The sequence below is a fragment of the Podarcis liolepis genome (genome assembly GCF_965112155.1).
Source record: "Podarcis liolepis genome assembly, chromosome: 2".
In the NCBI taxonomy this organism is placed as follows: domain Eukaryota; kingdom Metazoa; phylum Chordata; class Lepidosauria; order Squamata; family Lacertidae; genus Podarcis; species Podarcis liolepis.
Genome location: NC_139555.1, coordinates 123876511 through 123894496, shown reverse-complemented (window position 1 = coordinate 123894496; position 17986 = coordinate 123876511). Strand labels below are relative to the sequence as shown.

At 43.3% G+C, this 17986-nt stretch overlaps 1 protein-coding gene across 3 annotated transcripts; it reads right to left on the bottom strand.

Moving 5' to 3' along the window:
* Window positions 1-1626: 1626 nt before the first annotated feature.
* Window positions 1627-17115, bottom strand: LOC310701283 (vomeronasal type-2 receptor 26-like). 3 transcript variants are annotated; one of them, XM_083491943.1, is made up of 6 exons: window positions 16404-17115; window positions 15668-15919; window positions 13574-13779; window positions 5406-5633; window positions 3652-3778; window positions 1627-3239 (listed from the first exon to the last, which is right to left on the bottom strand). In XM_083491943.1, exons 3-6 carry the CDS (start codon window positions 13625-13627, stop codon window positions 2323-2325), a joined length of 1326 nt encoding a protein of 441 aa, XP_083348069.1. In that variant the 5' UTR covers window positions 13628-13779; window positions 15668-15919; window positions 16404-17115; the 3' UTR covers window positions 1627-2322. The 3 variants fall into 3 exon arrangements, with proteins under 3 accessions (XP_083348069.1, XP_083348068.1, XP_083348070.1); XM_083491942.1 differs by lacking the exons at window positions 15668-15919; window positions 16404-17115 and adding an exon at window positions 14405-14874 and having other exon boundaries at window positions 13574-14285; XM_083491944.1 differs by lacking the exons at window positions 15668-15919; window positions 16404-17115 and adding an exon at window positions 14405-14497.
* Window positions 17116-17986: the final 871 nt, after the last annotated feature.

Below are 17986 nucleotides of genomic sequence, written 5' to 3'. Positions count from 1 at the left end.
TCTGGCCCTTATGTTTCCCTCCCCTTATGGTCTTGATTTATCAGCTACTTTTAAAACGAGGCTGCATTATAAATTGCATTTTAACCTGTATTTTAAATTGCCCCCCCAATTATGTTTTTATTGTAATTTTACCAGTGTTAGCTGCCCTGAGCCCTGCTCTGGCCAGGGAGGGTGGGGTATACATACATACATACATACATACATACATACATACATACATACCATTGAGTATTCTGTTCCCACACCTGTGGGAAGCAGGCACTGAGCCCAAAACCACCCTTGCCTCCTGCTGTCTGTCTAAGACCATGGAGGCAGAGCAGAGGAACTTAGCATAGGTGCCAACTGTAGGAGTCCGTGGTCCCTTGCCCCCTAATAAATTTCTTCTAGGGGGTCAGTCCCTTCAATATTTCCCCCCCCATCACCCACCCACCTGCCTGACTTCCCACCTGCCTCCCTCCCTCAGTCTCAAGAGCGCCACCTTGCCGCCATGATTAAGGGGGGCGCCGCCGTACAACATACACAAGGATCAAGCTTACATTGCACAATCTGCTCTTGCTGTGAGCACATGTCGTCCAACATGCTGACATGCCACCCGAATGCCACATGGGCTGCTCAGTTAAGGTGAGCATGTCTCATGGCATGTGCACACATCCGCTGTGGATTTTGGGGGTGTCCTGGTCCCCTCCTTGAATTTTTTTGGGGGGGCCTCAGCAAACGCTTACACAAAACAATGACTTGGTACCTAAATACCAATTGACTGTTGTGGCGTTTGCCCGTTCTTTTGGAAATGTCTGTACAGGGGGAGAGAAAGGGTTAATAGGTAGACCAATGGAAAAGTCAGAGGCAGAGCCTACCTGTTTATAAAAGCGCTTAGTCCGAGATTGGGTTAGTTAGTTGGTTGGTTGGTTGGTTGAGAAAGGCAGTTGGGAAAGCAGTTGGCAGGCAGTTGGAAACAGAGAGACAGTTAGTGCAGTTGGTTCTTTTGTTAGGGGAGGTAGAAGAGTTAGACTAAAATAAGACTAAGAAGGTAAAGAGTTTTGAATGCAGTTAAAGTTTATTTGTGTTTGCTTTAAAAAGTCAATCCTTTATTAGGCATAGCAAACCACACATTATCAAACAAACACCATATACAAATTGTGCAAAATACGAGCTCAGCATAACAAGGTTTGTCCCAGTCAGATCTTTAACTCCAGAGAAAACCAATTTGCATAAATAATACAATATAACACTACCACATCACCGATCAACTAAGAACCACTAAATCTCTTTATAATGGCCCAATATTTGTGTTTGCAATAAACTACACTCTTCTTTGTTAACTTAAGAACCTGACTGAGTCTAAGTGATTTACTGGAGAGAAGCTTGTTGGTGGCAGCGGATTAGTGGTGTACGGGTCAATGGTCTGTGAGAAGACTGGGGGCTCCGTACGAATGCCACAACTGTTGACATGCAAAGTCATAAAACGTGTCTCTTACAGATACCATTGGTTTCCCAATAGGGGCTATGTAGCAGAGGTGCTTTTTCTCCTTTGTGATGAACCTGTATCACACAGTACACTGCTTTACTTAACACCAGGGATGTCCAACAGGTCGATCGCGATCTACTGGTAGATCCCCGGGAGGTTTTGGTAGATTGCGTTCGATCACTGGGTCACTTTCCTTGGCGTTGCTAAAATTGAATCCTTCCCTGTCCCCTCGTCCTGCCCTCCACGGATATGCAGAACGGGATATGGAGTTTACTCAGTGAGGCCTTCAGTCTTGCCAGTGATTTGTTGGTGAGTGGCTGTTCCTCTTTCTCCCCAAAAAACCTTAAAAACAGGACTTTCCTCCTCCCTAAAAAAAGGTCAACAACTTTGACCTGAACCCCACAAAAACGGGGGTAGATCACTGCCAGTTTTTAATTCTGTAAGTAGATTGCAGTCTTTTGGGAGTTGGCTACCCCTCTTTACACCAATCTTCATCATGCCCTGATTTCTGGAAAGAATTGCATTTTGTGACATAGTTTCTACGTTAACATTTTACTTCTTTATCAGAGGCCAACTATGAATGTCTACTTAGACAAGCGAGAGATCTGCAACATACCACACAGTTTTTTGCATATTTGATACCTACAAAATATTAAATCAATAGAACCTGTGGGCATTCCATGGTCACCATAGCCTCATCTTCATTGGCCATGACCTATAGCCTTTGGGACATTAGTAAAGGGAAGAGAAAATATTTAAAATAGCAACACATAATAATCACTCACAAGTGAAATAGCTTGCTTTTTTTTTTTACTTCTTTGCTGAACACAGGTGTGTAAGATGGGGGGGGGGATCTACTAAGAATCAGATGCCATCTTTAGTTTTGTTGTCAGATTATTCTTTATATTCAAGTTAGGCCTGAGAATAATAATGTAGCACTTAGGAATGAAGATGCAGCCCAGAAGCCCAGCACTGGAGGCCAACATAGAGAACACTTGCACGGCTACCATGTATTTCCCCTTGGTGCTCAGGTAAGTAGGCACAAAGGACACCCAAACATTGCAGAAGACCAGCATGCTGAAGGTGATCAGCTTGGCCTCATTGAAGGCCCCAGGAAGTTTCCTAGCCAGGAAAGCCACTGTGAAGCAGATGGCAGCCAGGAAACCCATATAGCCAAGGGCAGTATAAAACATGGCAACAGACCCTTCATTGCATTGCAAGATGATCTCTCCAGGCTGAGAGTTCATGTCAGAATCTGGGAATGGGGGAAAAAACCCCAGCCAGATAGTGCTGATGAGAATTTGGACACTGGAACAGGAAATGACAATAGAGTTGGCCAAACTCTTCCCCAGCCATCTCCTCACTCTGTTCCCTGGCTTAGTGGCCAGGAAGGCCAGCACCACAGTGATGGTTTTTGCCAAGACAGAAGAGATGGCAACAGAGAAGATGATGCTGAAGGCCATTTGTTGAAAGAGGCAGGTCTCTTTCCTTGGCCGGCCGATGAAGAGGAAGGAGGTTAAATAGGAGAGAAGGAGAGAGACAAGGAGGATGTAGGAGAGGTCCCGGTTGTTGGCTTTGACTATGGGAGTTTCCTTGTATTTAATGAAAACTCCTAACACAAAGATTGTGGTTAAGCACAAGAATAGGGCAGAGGAAGTCAGGATTATTCCCAAGGGTTTTTCATAGGCCAGGAAGTTGATAATTTTAGGAACACATTTATCTTGATTCTTGTTTGGATGCTGGTCTTCTGGACATTTGGTGCAATGCTTTGCATCTGAAAAGAAGAACAATGACTTCAGCACCATTCATATGTGCGCAATTACTCTGTTACATTCCACAAAAGACATGTTTTGTTGTGAAAATTTACATTCCAACTACATTTGAAAAATAGACTAATAGCCTGTTCCAGTCACTGTAATGCAGATTAATGTGTTAATTGAATTGCAAAGGGATAGCGGATACATCAAAATGGCAACCAATCACATGTAAAACACTTGGGGCATTGGTAATGGAGATGATACAAAGAAATGACATTATGGTGCCTGGGATTTCTGGATCCTTAAACACCCACCAGTCTACACATAAGGCCATTTCTTTCAACTCCACAAAGGTCTAATTCATCCAAAAATATCTAAATATAATTTACCCATTCCTTAAAGGCTGCCCTTTCCTCTGGAGACACTTACCTTCTTGGGTAGAGATTGTCCCTTCCTTGCAGGGAGCGCAATCATAGCAGCAAAGCTGCTCTCCTTCCCGGATCACCTTGACATACCCAGGCTGACAGTTCTTGCTACATCTGGAATGAGGCACCATCTACTCATAGACAAAGGATCAATAGTGAGGGCTATTTCTATCATGCAAAGTCACAGGAAGTAATAGGAAGGGAAAGTAAGGGGATTATGGGAGGTATTTTCAACAGGATATCATAAGCAGTTTAGACCTTGATTTTGGCTAATTATATGTATAAAAATGCAGTTTAATGACTTCTCTGCAAGAGGCTAGTTCATTCAGTTTGCTGTTCTCAACCTAACCTGCTCCATGGTATTCTGAATCTGCTGACCTCAAGGATCCACTATGAATGCAGATGTAACTTGATCCCTGCCTCATCTCTGTATTTGTTATTTCCTTCAAGTCTGTTAGGAACCTTAAGTAAAACTTAAGGTATTAGAAGATATCTGAAAAATCCATTCAGTAGCACCTTAAAGACCAACCAAGTTAGTTCTTGGTATGAGCTTTCGTGTGCATGCACACTTCTTCAGCTACACAGTGTGTATCTGAAGAAGTGTGCATGCACACGAAAGCTCATACCAAGAACTAACTTAGTTGGTCTTTAAGGTGCTACTGGAAGGAACTTTTTTATTTTGACTATGGCAGACCAACACGGCTACCTATCTGTAACTGAAAAATCCATGTCGCTGATATGGAAACCACACCAGGTATCCGTAAGACCCTGTTTCTCTCCAGGAATGAAATCCAGCCTGTAATCAGGAAAGAAACCCAGCCTGCGTTCTAAACTGAAGCAGATTAACTGTCAAAGAACTTACGATCAGGTTCCTTCATGAGCATTACCTTTATTGGTCTATTGTATACTTATTTAATAATAAGAATAATTTATTATTTGTACCTTGCCCATCTAACTGGGTTGCCCCAGCCACTCTAGGCAGCTTCCAGCATATGTAAAAACATAATAAAACACTAAACATTAAACATTAAAAACTTCCCTATACAGTAGAACCTCTACTTACAACCACATCAGGTTACAAACGCTTCAGGTTACAAACTCTGCCAACCTGGAAGAGTTACCTCGAGTTGAGAACTTTGCCCCAGGATGAGAACGAGAATCGGGTGCCGGAGGCGCAGCAGCAGCAGCAAGAGGCCTCATTAGTGAAAGAACGCCTCTAGTTAAGAACAGTTTCAGGTTAAGAACGGACCTCCAGAATTAATTAAGTTTGTAACCAGAGGTACCACTGTACGGGGCTGCCATCAAAACCAGTGGGCTTACTTCTGAACAGAGCTGCATAGGGAAATCTACTCTGATGTAACCATGGTAAAAAAATGAAGTCAGGCAATTTTTATTCCAGATTTGTTGATGCAGAATTCTTTCATGTTTTGCTCTGCCCACCTTCAAGACCAATTCCACCCTCAGCCCTGCCTGCAGCTCCCTGAGAGATTCGTCTTTCATTTCCCTCTGAGGGAATGTGACCCTTGGGAGAAAAAATGGTTGCCTGCCCATGATTTAACATGTAGCTCAAAACAGAGGAGCTCTGATTTGGAATTGCTATGCTTTTTAGAGAATGAGTGAATATGGAAGAACCTTTCCTGAGTATTTTCAAAGCAATGATAGCTCTCTTTTTTTGAGGTCTAATCAACAATACCAGAAGTATTGTTAGAACTTAACAGATGATCAATAGAATAGCATTAATTGAATGGCTCAACCCACCTTGTTAAACCAAGGAGGCCACAGAATGGCATCCTGATCAATGGTGACTTGTACGCCTTGGGATCCCCGTTTCTCCACACGCCCAACTTTCCCTTCATGAAGGGAGTTATTGGGAAGAATCACAAAGTTCACAATATCAAAGTCAGCTGAGAGTTGCCCATTCTCATCCAAATAAACTCCGTCCACGGAAGCATTATAAAATCTGACGTTTCTAAGGAAAGGGTGAAGCTAGAAGGACAGTGAAAATCCTGGCATTTATCAAAGTTGGGTTTTTTTCCTTTTTCTTTCCTTTCTTTTTTGTTTGAATAAACTTCATTAGAATTTTAAAGAGTGATACAATGATTATTATCAAATATCACTTGATCCAAACTAAAATGTTAATGCAGCTAAAAACACAGATCCAGACAAAAAGGAGAGGGGGGGGGGAGAAAAAGAAAGAAAGAGAAAGAGGTAGGGTAGATAGAAAAAGGATTAAAATAGACTCATGCTCTAAGACTCATGGCTGTTGCACATGGCTTAGGGTCATAGAATCATAGAGCTGGAAGGGCCCTGAACCAGCCCTCTGAAATACAGGTATATGCAGCTGTCCCTTATGGGGAGTGATACGATACAACACGATAATCTTTATTGTCATTATCCCATACAGAACAATGGAACTGAAAAAATCTACATCAAACATTCAAAAACCAACAAGCCTGCTATACCAACTATCCCAGCTTAGCCCCTAAAAACTCTGATACCCCATAATTGAATACAATATACTCCCACAGAGACTACCTTACACTGCGTTTAAAACCAAAATCGCATTTGGATTGAAACTGTTTCTCAGGCGGCTAGTCCTAGTCTTTATAGCCCTGTACCTTCTTCCAGAAGGCAGAAGCTGAAAGAGATCATTTCCGGGGTGCGCGCTATCCTGCACTATCTCTGCAGCTTTCTTATGACACCTGGAAGCGTAGATTTGATCCAAGGTGGGAAGAGTGCACCCAATTATTCTCTCCGCAGTCTTTACAACCCTGGACAGCATTGTTTTCTCCCTGGCCGTCCAGTTCCCAAACCACACACACAGACCATAAGTTAATACACTCTCCACAGTACAACAGGTCCTTTGAGAGATTGTTTTTCCAGAGGATTCTCAGAAAATATAACCTCTGCTGTGCTCTCTTCATCAGGTCTTTGCTGTTTTCTCCCCAGGTTAGGTCATCTCTCAACTCCATTCCCAGAAATCGAAACACCGAGACCTGTTCCATGCACTTCCCCTCAATAAAAAGTGGCTGAATATTCAATTTACATTTCCTAAAGTCCACAATAATCTCTTTTGTTTTCTTTAAGGTAAGGAGTAAATTGTTTTTCCTGCACCACTCCCCCAACTGCAACCTTGGTGTTATCAGCAACCTTGGTGTGAACCTGCAACCTTGGTGTTATCAGCATCATAGTGGCAACACAATATATATATATATATATATATATATATATATATATATATATATATATATATTTGCTTTCGTAGATTTTCACGGGTACAGGAATGCAGGTTTTGGTGTCTTCGGGTGTCTTCCCGTGTAAGAGTTGGGGTGTCTAGGCGACGTTTCGACGAGGTCTCACTCGTCATCTTCAGGCTGGTGCTTTCGGCTTCTTGTTACTGGAACAGAGCAGGATCTCAGTGTTTGAGTTCCTATAAATACTGTTGAGGGGGTGTGGTGTATAGCCTCCAACGTTCTGGGCAGAGAGGAAGTTCCCAGGTTAGTGTGCCTTTTCTTCTTTTGTTCCTTAATTACTTGAGGGATATCTTGAGTGATTTCTTGAGTGATATTCTGAGTACCACTTAGGTGGGTCATTAAGTGTGGATTAGTTGCTAAAGCTTTCGTGTCTTGACCTCTTGAGCTTGTGAAGAGTTTTTCTGAGAAGATGGCTGTACTGCACTTAGTTGTGCTCTGGCTTGGCTTCGTGTATAGGGGCGAGCTGTGGTTTTGTGCCCTGTGCCAGCCAGATCTGTGTAGGGATTGCAGGGGGGTGCAGCATCCGGAGGTGCCACTATGGTTTGGCTACTGGATGGTGTCTGTAATTTATCTGTGGAGAGGGTCTGGGTTTGGGTCTGGTGTGGTTGATTGGTGATGGCGTTCTGTGTGCCTCTGGTTCTGGTGTCGGTTTTTGTGGGGAGGGCTAATTTCCAGATGTCTGGCAGGCGGGACGTGTCGTCACGCTTGTTCATGTTGTGAGGGTGTTTCTCTATCTCGATGGCTTCCATGATTATTCTCTTGTGGTGATGTTCCATGTTAAAGAGCAATTTGGAATCTGCAAAATTAATTTCGTGTCCTGTTTCTTTCATGTGTTGGAAAAGAGAGGAAGTTTTTTCTTCTTTTTTGACGGCATTCTTGTGTTCTGCGATGCGTGCATTTATTCGTCTGTTTGTTTGTCCAATGTACGTGGCTGGGCAGACTTTGCAGGGTATTTCATAGACCCCTTGGTTTTCCAACTGGATTTTATCTTTGGGGTTTCTGAGGATATTGGCTATTTTTTGGTTGGTGCAAAAGGCTGTTTTGATATTGTGTTTATGGAGGATTTTGCTAATTTTATCTGTAGTGCCCTTGATATAAGGAAGGAGGGCCATGCCATTGTTTTCTTCTGTGTCTTGGTTTTTTGGGGGTCTTTCTTTTTGGATTAGCTTCGTAACCCTGTTTTGCTGGTATCCATTGGCGATTAACACATTTGAGAGATTCTGTAACTCAGTTGTCAAGTGGTCTTTGTCAGCCAGGCGTTTGGTTCTGGAGATGAGAGTCTTGGCTACGGAGTTTATTTGTGCAGGGTGGTGGTGTGATTGTGCATGTAAGTAGCGGTTGGTGTGTGTTTTTTTCCGGTAGATAGTGTGTCTTAGGGAGCCATCAGGTTTTTTGTAGATTAGGACGTCAAGGAAGGGAAGTTGGTTGTTGGCTTCTATTTCCATAGTGAATTGTATTTTGGGGTGTAGGCTGTTGAGATGTGTGAGGAAGCTATCTAGTTTTTCTTTCCCATGTGGCCAAATTACAAAGGTGTCGTCAACATATCTGAGCCAAAGTTTGGGTTTGTGTTCTGACTTGTCTAAAGCATTGGTTTCAAAGTGTTCCATGTACAAATTTGCGATGACCGGTGAGAGGGGTGATCCCATAGGTGCTCCTTCTATCTGTTTGTATCTTTGTCCATTGTGGATGAAGTACGTGTTGGTTAGGCAGTGGTTGGTCAGGTCCAGGATGTATTCGGGGGGATTGTATTTGTTTTGAATGGCTGTCAAGGCTTCATTAATGGGCACTTGTGTGAAGAGAGATACAACATCGAAGCTCACAAGTAGGTCATCGGGATGTAGGTTTTGCTTCTTTATTGTTTCTATGAACTGGAAGGAGTTAGTAACGTGTGAAGCGATGGATTCTGCATAGGGCTGAAGTTGCTTAGCGAGAAATTTAGCGAGATTTTGTAGAGGTGAGCCTATGGAGCTGACTATTGGTCTGAGTGGTGTTCCTTCTTTGTGTATCTTGGGGAGACCGTAGAGTTTGGGGCATCTGGATGATTTTTCTCTGGGGATGATTCTTAGCTGGATTTCTTCACTGATAGGAGAGGCTTTTATTTTGGATTTGGTGGTTTTTTCCAGATAGGTGGTGGGATCTGTTTTTATAGGTTGGTAGGTAGGGTCTTGGAGTAGATTTGATAGTTTTGCTTGGTAGTCCGATGTGTTCATCACAACAGTGGCATTACCTTTGTCTGCTGGGAGAATGATTATGTTGTTGTCTTTCCTCAGGTTGGTGAGTGCTTTCTGTTCTTCTTTGTGTAAATTGCTTCTGGGTGGTTTGCTGGAGCAGAGGATGTTGGTGACTTCAAGTCTGATTTTATTGGCTTCATCTGGGTTGATTTTGGTTAGGCTAGCTTCGACTCCGCATATGATGTTTTCCGTGGGGATGCGTCCCGGGGCGACTGCAAAGTTGAAACCTTTGGAGAGTACTTTGTTATGTACTGTTTGTTTCATGGGTTGTTTCTGGGACAAATGCAAACAACTAGCCGTCTGGAGAGCTGAAACTGAGACCTCACATAAGACAGACAGACACACGAACAAACTCCACAAACTAGAGAAACGCCAGAAGCCCAGCCACCCTCCACAACAACCCATGAAACAAACAGTACATAACATATCAGACAGGATCCTCACCTCAACTGAAACCAAAGTACTCTCCAAAGGTTTCAACTTTGCAGTCGCCCCGAGACGCATCCCCACGGAAAACATCATATGCGGAGTTGAAGCTAGCCTAACCAAAATCAACCCAGATGAAGCCAATAAAATCAGACTTGAAGTCACCAACATCCTCTGCTCCAGCAAACCACCCAGAAGCAATTTACACAAAGAAGAACAGAAAGCACTCACCAACCTGAGGAAAGACAACAACATAATCATTCTCCCAGCAGACAAAGGTAATGCCACTGTTGTGATGAACACATCGGACTACCAAGCAAAACTATCAAATCTACTCCAAGACCCTACCTACCAACCTATAAAAACAGATCCCACCACCTATCTGGAAAAAACCACCAAATCCAAAATAAAAGCCTCTCCTATCAGTGAAGAAATCCAGCTAAGAATCATCCCCAGAGAAAAATCATCCAGATGCCCCAAACTCTACGGTCTCCCCAAGATACACAAAGAAGGAACACCACTCAGACCAATAGTCAGCTCCATAGGCTCACCTCTACAAAATCTCGCTAAATTTCTCGCTAAGCAACTTCAGCCCTATGCAGAATCCATCGCTTCACACGTTACTAACTCCTTCCAGTTCATAGAAACAATAAAGAAGCAAAACCTACATCCCGATGACCTACTTGTGAGCTTCGATGTTGTATCTCTCTTCACACAAGTGCCCATTAATGAAGCCTTGACAGCCATTCAAAACAAATACAATCCCCCCGAATACATCCTGGACCTGACCAACCACTGCCTAACCAACACGTACTTCATCCACAATGGACAAAGATACAAACAGATAGAAGGAGCACCTATGGGATCACCCCTCTCACCGGTCATCGCAAATTTGTACATGGAACACTTTGAAACCAATGCTTTAGACAAGTCAGAACACAAACCCAAACTTTGGCTCAGATATGTTGACGACACCTTTGTAATTTGGCCACATGGGAAAGAAAAACTAGATAGCTTCCTCACACATCTCAACAGCCTACACCCCAAAATACAATTCACTATGGAAATAGAAGCCAACAACCAACTTCCCTTCCTTGACGTCCTAATCTACAAAAAACCTGATGGCTCCCTAAGACACACTATCTACCGGAAAAAAACACACACCAACCGCTACTTACATGCACAATCACACCACCACCCTGCACAAATAAACTCCGTAGCCAAGACTCTCATCTCCAGAACCAAACGCCTGGCTGACAAAGACCACTTGACAACTGAGTTACAGAATCTCTCAAATGTGTTAATCGCCAATGGATACCAGCAAAACAGGGTTACGAAGCTAATCCAAAAAGAAACACCCCCCAAAAACCAAGACACAGAAGAAAACAATGGCATGGCCCTCCTTCCTTATATCAAGGGCACTACAGATAAAATTAGCAAAATCCTCCATAAACACAATATCAAAACAGCCTTTTGCACCAACCAAAAAATAGCCAATATCCTCAGAAACCCCAAAGATAAAATCCAGTTGGAAAACCAAGGGGTCTATGAAATACCCTGCAAAGTCTGCCCAGCCACGTACATTGGACAAACAAACAGACGAATAAATGCACGTATCGCAGAACACAAGAATGCCGTCAAAAAAGAAGAAAAAACTTCCTCTCTTTTCCAACACATGAAAGAAACAGGACACGAAATTAATTTTGCAGATTCCAAATTGCTCTTTAACATGGAACATCACCACAAGAGAATAATCATGGAAGCCATCGAGATAGAGAAACACCCTCACAACATGAACAAGCGTGACGACACGTCCCGCCTGCCAGACATCTGGAAATTAGCCCTCCCCACAAAAACCGACACCAGAACCAGAGGCACACAGAACGCCATCACCAATCAACCACACCAGACCCAAACCCAGACCCTCTCCACAGATAAATTACAGACACCATCCAGTAGCCAAACCATAGTGGCACCTCCGGATGCTGCACCCCCCTGCAATCCCTACACAGATCTGGCTGGCACAGGGCACAAAACCACAGCTCGCCCCTATACACGAAGCCAAGCCAGAGCACAACTAAGTGCAGTACAGCCATCTTCTCAGAAAAACTCTTCACAAGCTCAAGAGGTCAAGACACGAAAGCTTTAGCAACTAATCCACACTTAATGACCCTCCTAAGTGGTACTCAGAATATCACTCAAGAAATCACTCAAGATATCCCTCAAGTAATTAAGGAACAAAAGAAGAAAAGGCACACTAACCTGGGAACTTCCTCTCTGCCCAGAACGTTGGAGGCTATACACCACACCCCCTCAACAGTATTTATAGGAACTCAAACACTGAGATCCTGCTCTGTTCCAGTAACAAGAAGCCGAAAGCACCAGCCTGAAGATGACGAGTGAGACCTCGTCGAAACGTCGCCTAGACACCCCAACTCTTACACGGGAAGACACCCGAAGACACCAAAACCTGCATATATATATATATATATATATGCTTTCGTAGATTTTCACGGGTACAGGAATGCAGGTTTTGGTGTCTTCGGGTGTCTTCCCGTGTAAGAGTTGGGGTGTCTAGGCGACGTTTCGACCTCGTCGTCGAAACGTCGCCTAGACACCCCAACTCTTACACGGGAAGACACCCGAAGACACCAAAACCTGCATATATATATATATATATATATATATATATATATATTTAAGTGGCCCCAATTTACTTGAGGTCTTGTGAAATGGGGCCCTCTTTCCAGCAGTGGAGCCTAGTGGAACGGACTCCTTTGGAAGGTGGTGGATGCTCCTTCCTTGGATGTTTATAAACAGAGGTTGGATAGTCATCTGTCATAGTTGCTTTAGTTGAGATTCCCGCATTACAGGTGAATGTAGGAAGATGACTCCCAGGGGTCCCTTCTAGCACTACAATTCTATGTTTCTATGATAAATAGGCACCAGTAGAAGCTCACATGTTGCAGCCGAGGAGGAGTCGGAGGAGTCAATGTGACCTCAGAATAGGTAAAATGTTGCCTCAGTTCTCCTCTAATTCTGAAAGCACCTCAGAGACTGTCTCCAAGGTAGTAAGTTGCCTTATACATAAGGAATCTCTTTTTTAAAAACTTGTAGACATTGGTTTGAGTCCTACCCTCCAGAACAGGAGAAAACGAGCTTGTTCCTTCTTCCATGTGACAGCCCTTGAGATATTTGAAGATGACTCTCATATCTCCTCTCAGTCTCCTCTTTTCCAGGCTAAACATACCCAGTTTCTTCAAGAATTCCTCTACTGCTAATAAGCCCCATGTCCCCAATCTTATATTTGTTCATCTGGTTCTTCCTGCCTAAGTGCAGAACCTTACATTTGTCAGTATAGAAATTCATTTTGTTAGCTTGGGCCCAGTTCTCCAATCTCTTAAGGGCATTTTGATTTCTGATTCTGACATCTGTGGCATTAGCTACCCCTCGCAGTTTGGTATCATCAGCAAATTGGATGAGCACCCCCTCAATTCCTTCATGCAAGTCTTTTCTAAAGTTCAATTTGAACTTAGCCTGATCTTTTATTCCCCTTCCTTCCTTCCCTCCCCCTCCCCTTTTTATGAAGATTACCCGCTCTGGGATCCCACTGCTAATTCTCCCCTGGTCCCTCCGCTGGCCCAAATAGGACTAATTTAGCCAGCTAGCCCTGGTGATCATCTAATGATTATTGGATGGATTTCCCCCTAAATAGATTTTTGAATTCTGAATTTATTGTTATTCATGTTTTATACTGTATTTTAAGCTGATTTTTGTTGCATCAATTAAGTGTTTTAAATTTGTTGTTAACCGCCCTGAGCCCGGTTTTCTGAACTGGTATAAATAAGAATTTATTATTTATTATTTATTATAAAGATGCTGAACAACAACGTTGTTTTTGGAGACCCCAAGTATTGGACCTGTTATATAAGTAAAATAACAGTTGCAGAGTGGAACTGATTGTCAGTTCAAGTGGAACCATATAAAGCCATGTCACTAGAATAAAAAGGAATACCTGTGATGACTGGATTCTTTCACCTTCCGATCTCTTTCTGCCCACCATCACCATCCACTTTGCTCTGCATGAGTCTGCAGCATTTAAGGCACGTGCCAAAGATCGGACAGTGTTGTAAATGCTGTAAGTGTCTTGAAAAAGGCTTCTTTCCAGGACATCTTGAGGGTAGCTCTTCAGGTTTTCCTTCGCAATGCATCGGTTCTGGCCTTTCACAGATAACACATGCTTTGAGTATAAACAATGATATCCATTTTCCCATATCGTATTCATATCAATATTACCATGATATATAACTGGCAGGTTATGCTTCGATTTTTTTTGGGTCTGGATAAATAATGATAAATAACCATAGATGTGCTTGTTCATAAGCATTGTGGGAGATAGGTTGGAGTTGAAGTATGACAAAGCTATTGTGATCCAAATTTTCCCTGTAATTGGAGTCAGGGTTGCACCCACCACGTCAACTGTCGTTAATACGTCTACCAAAGACAGAGACTCCCCATAGTACAGAAATACATTGATTCTCCTGTCCATGGAAAACAAAATCTTGTGCAGGATCTTGTCAAGCAAATCGGGCACAACGAAATCCTCTCGTGAGATTTTTTGTGAGAAGGCAACACAGACACTGCTCCTAATGAGAACAGGGGTCAATGTGCTCAGAAACCTTTCTCCATTGTCCGTGTCAGGAGCAATGAGCCCAATCCACGTCCACCTGAAATGCAGAAGTAGACGAACAATCCCTTGGCTTGGGGGTTCTTCATTTGGGATCACCCGGTAGATGAAAGGGAACTGTGCTTTGCCAAGAGCATGATTAACGGAAATGTAACTTACCTAGTAAGGAAAGGAAAGATTGAAGAGTTTCTTTTGCTTTCAGGGTAAGCGCTGATATTATCAATTAACTTGGAATTCTGCTCAGGAAGGGTCATGTCCTGTGCATTTCTCTGTGTGGTGCTCCTAAGCAGCTGTTTAATAGATATTTCACATTTTCCGTGTGAGGTCAGTTCTATAGATTTCTTTTCCTGCCCTATATTTATCAGCCTTCAGCATAAGGTCCTACCGCCTGAACTCATTTCACTTTCTGCTTCTCACCTGAGCACTGCGGAGAAGCTACCTGGTGCATTACATTTATATATGCCATTTTGAACTGTGATGATATCTCACAGAGCAGTTGGTGCTCTCAATGGAAAAGGGCTCCACTGGCAATGTGAAAAAGCACCACACTTTTCTGGGTATTTGGAGCAGCTCTGAAGCAGGGATCGCAACACTGATAGGTGATTTTGAAAGGGGAAAGTGTAAATGTGCCATCCCTCTACTTCTGCCAAATCAAAAAGGAAGGATGGAAGGAAGGAAGGAAGGAAGAGAGGAGAGGAGAGGAGAGGAGAGGAGAGGAGAGGAGAGGAGAGGAGAGGAGAGGAGAGGAGAGGGAAAAGGAAAAAGGAAAAAGGGAAAAGGAAAAAGGAAAAAGGAAAAAGGAAAAAGGAAAAAGGAAAAAGGAAAAAGGAAAGGAATAGATGCAGCTGGAAGAAGGCAGTAAAGATATAACCTTAATGGATCTGAAGAACTCTTCGCAGAAGATCTACTCCAAAATTATTGGTGCCAGGCAGACCCCTAAAAAGTGTCTTTTTATCATGCCCCATTTCCCCTTGTACTTCCCCACTAAGCAGTGTAGTTCTCATGAGTGTTCTGTTTATAGAAACATAGAATTGTAAGGGACTCCAAGGGTCATCTAGTCCAACCCTCATGCAATGCAGAAATCTCAACGCACGGTCTCCCATCCAATTTGAAACCATACTGGGCCCTGCTTAGCTTTGTAAATGTGCTAGCAATGTTGCTGCTGCACCGCTAGGATTGTTTCCCTTCTTACAAGGGTGCTCTGGTGAACTCTCTTTGTGGGACTTTTCTTCTCACAGCTGGACAAACCCTTCACTAAGGGTGGGAGCGCTTCCCTAACCACATGCCTACTATTAACTGGAACAAGGGGCTGTGTGATTCCTCTGGTGGAAAGGGCAGCCCTTACTTCTCTGAACAATTCCTGGCATTTTCTGCAACAAAGCAGTGGTTTCCTGCAGGCTGCCTATGCTTTTGTTTTCATACCTGGGGGATTTTGTAAATTCCCAGCGAACTTGAAATTTGGGCAGAGGTGTCCGAATCAAGCCCTTCAATGAAAACCAGGGGCTTGCTCTGTCTTCCGCAATTGTAGTTTGGAACATTTGCCCTGCCAGGAGAGAGCAGATCTATCATCGCGTCGTAAGTCATTCTTGAATTGAAATAGTTCTCATAGAGGTCGTAGCCCAGGGTGACATTGGGCAAGATCCCAGGATCCTGATTTATCTCATGAATAGCAATCTGCAAGGACAGGAGATACCAGTAGGAGACATCAGTCCTACCATAAAACAATGTATTATTCTCATGTCATTCTCCATTCGCTGAAATCATATCGAATCCCTGCTTTCTTAATCTTCAGCCTCTGGATTTTACTCAAAGAATGACACCACAGCTTTCGCACAGATCTAAGCATGAAGCAAATCGCCATCACGTAATCTGCCATAAGTGTGCTTGATACAAGGCAAACAGCTGCTTGCCACCGAAGCAGAGACAGACAAAAATCATCAAATTGTAGAGATGGAAAGGACTCCATCCCCCTAAAGTGCAGAAATCTGAACTAAAGCATCCATGACAGATGGCCAATACATTTGGGCACTTGAGCACTGTAAAGAGGGAGTACGCAATATTCAAACATGTTAAGGAAATGTTTGTGGAATGATGTGGCATTGGACAAAATCATAGCTGAGTTTAACAGCCTTATTCTGACTGCTTTTCAAGTGCTTACCGTATAACCACATTTTGTGGGGGCATGCTAAAATTGTACGTTGACAGCATAGATTGCACTGTAGATATGAGCCCACTTATGATGTGGTCTCCTGGCTTGTAATAGTTTAGCGCATCTGGATAGTCCCTCCTCAGGTTCAACGAGCATTTTGCCTTCAGCATCCCAGAGGCAGCACTGGGTAGCAGCTGAAGGAACAGCAACAGCAGAAAGAGCATCACTCTGGGTCTCACAGCTGTCGTGGCCGCTATTGTCACTGCTCTTAACTTCATAAGCAGCTAATGAGAAGAAGCCCAAAGTCTCCAGCAAGACTCCAGTGGCATTTGAAAACAGAGGGACGATATGGGACCTCCACATTGGCAGAGTCCCTGCCTGCCACAAAAGCCCCCAGTGACACACGAGAGACTTAAATACAAACTTGTTGCTTGAAGTTGCCTCATGCTGCTCTCCACTCTGAGATGTCTGTTATTGGTCTCAAAGGTGATGTTTGGCTGGCTGATCCTTTGGGTATTTGCAGGGGAAAGAGGAATAAATCACTGTGATTCTGATAATTGCGAGGGGAAGCATCGCCTCTGCCCTGTCAAGGACTCTCTTGGTGGGGCTGGAGGAACAGGTGCAGAAGGAAAACATGTTTGAAGGATCTCACTGATGTCACTGCATCTTCTGAGAAAGTTCAGGGAGGGGGAAATTGACCCTGGAGAGTGGCCCTTTATTTGAGAACAGCCATCGGATGAGCTGGGATCAAGCTATTCTTTTTGGATAGGTGTCACCACCACTCTTGAATTCATAGGCACTTTGCAAACCAAAGAAACTGTCCCACCCCACAACTTGCTACCACATGATGCTTATTTCATTAGGTGAAAGATGAACATTAGAGCTTGTCCCTTATATTCCCAGAAAAATATATGTAAACGAACCATAAGGGCAGTGGCAACCAAAAACGGCCTAATCTCTATGTACACATCTACATGCGCCCCATTATATTTTAAGCTTAGAGAGGCCTATGAACATACACCTTATTTTAATGAATTGACTTTTGCACAACTTCGGAAAGCTTTTACGATTAAATACAATAAACCCTGCTTATAGAGATGGGAGACACAGAGGCATACCAATAAATGAACATGTTTGCATTAGGGGATGTCCTGAAGGTAGAGGACCTTATACGTTATATCTTGCGCTGCCCCTTATATAACAAAGCAAGAGAAAGATTTTTAATGATAATGACAAGGTCCCCTGGCCAGAACCCCTCTGACTTGATTTTATATCTCCTCGCAGAAATTATTTAAAATTCTCCCCACTGCCCAACTTACAGGGAGAGGAATCCCAGACTTAAAGCATTAGTTCTAAATCAGGAAGGAGAAAGAGAACAGCTGTCTTTCGTGAAGAAACAGCCAGTGCTACTGGCAGTTGTCCTTCGTGGTTCCTTCTTGCTTGAGTTGGGGAGGGGTGTGATATTATCTCTCTTCTGTCGTCTGAAAGTAGAGGTGGGAGGAATACCGAGATGGAGCAGGAAAGACTCAGAAAAGTGAATCAAAATGGGTTACCTCCTAAGCCCCTGAATATTTCAGGCTGCCACATATTAG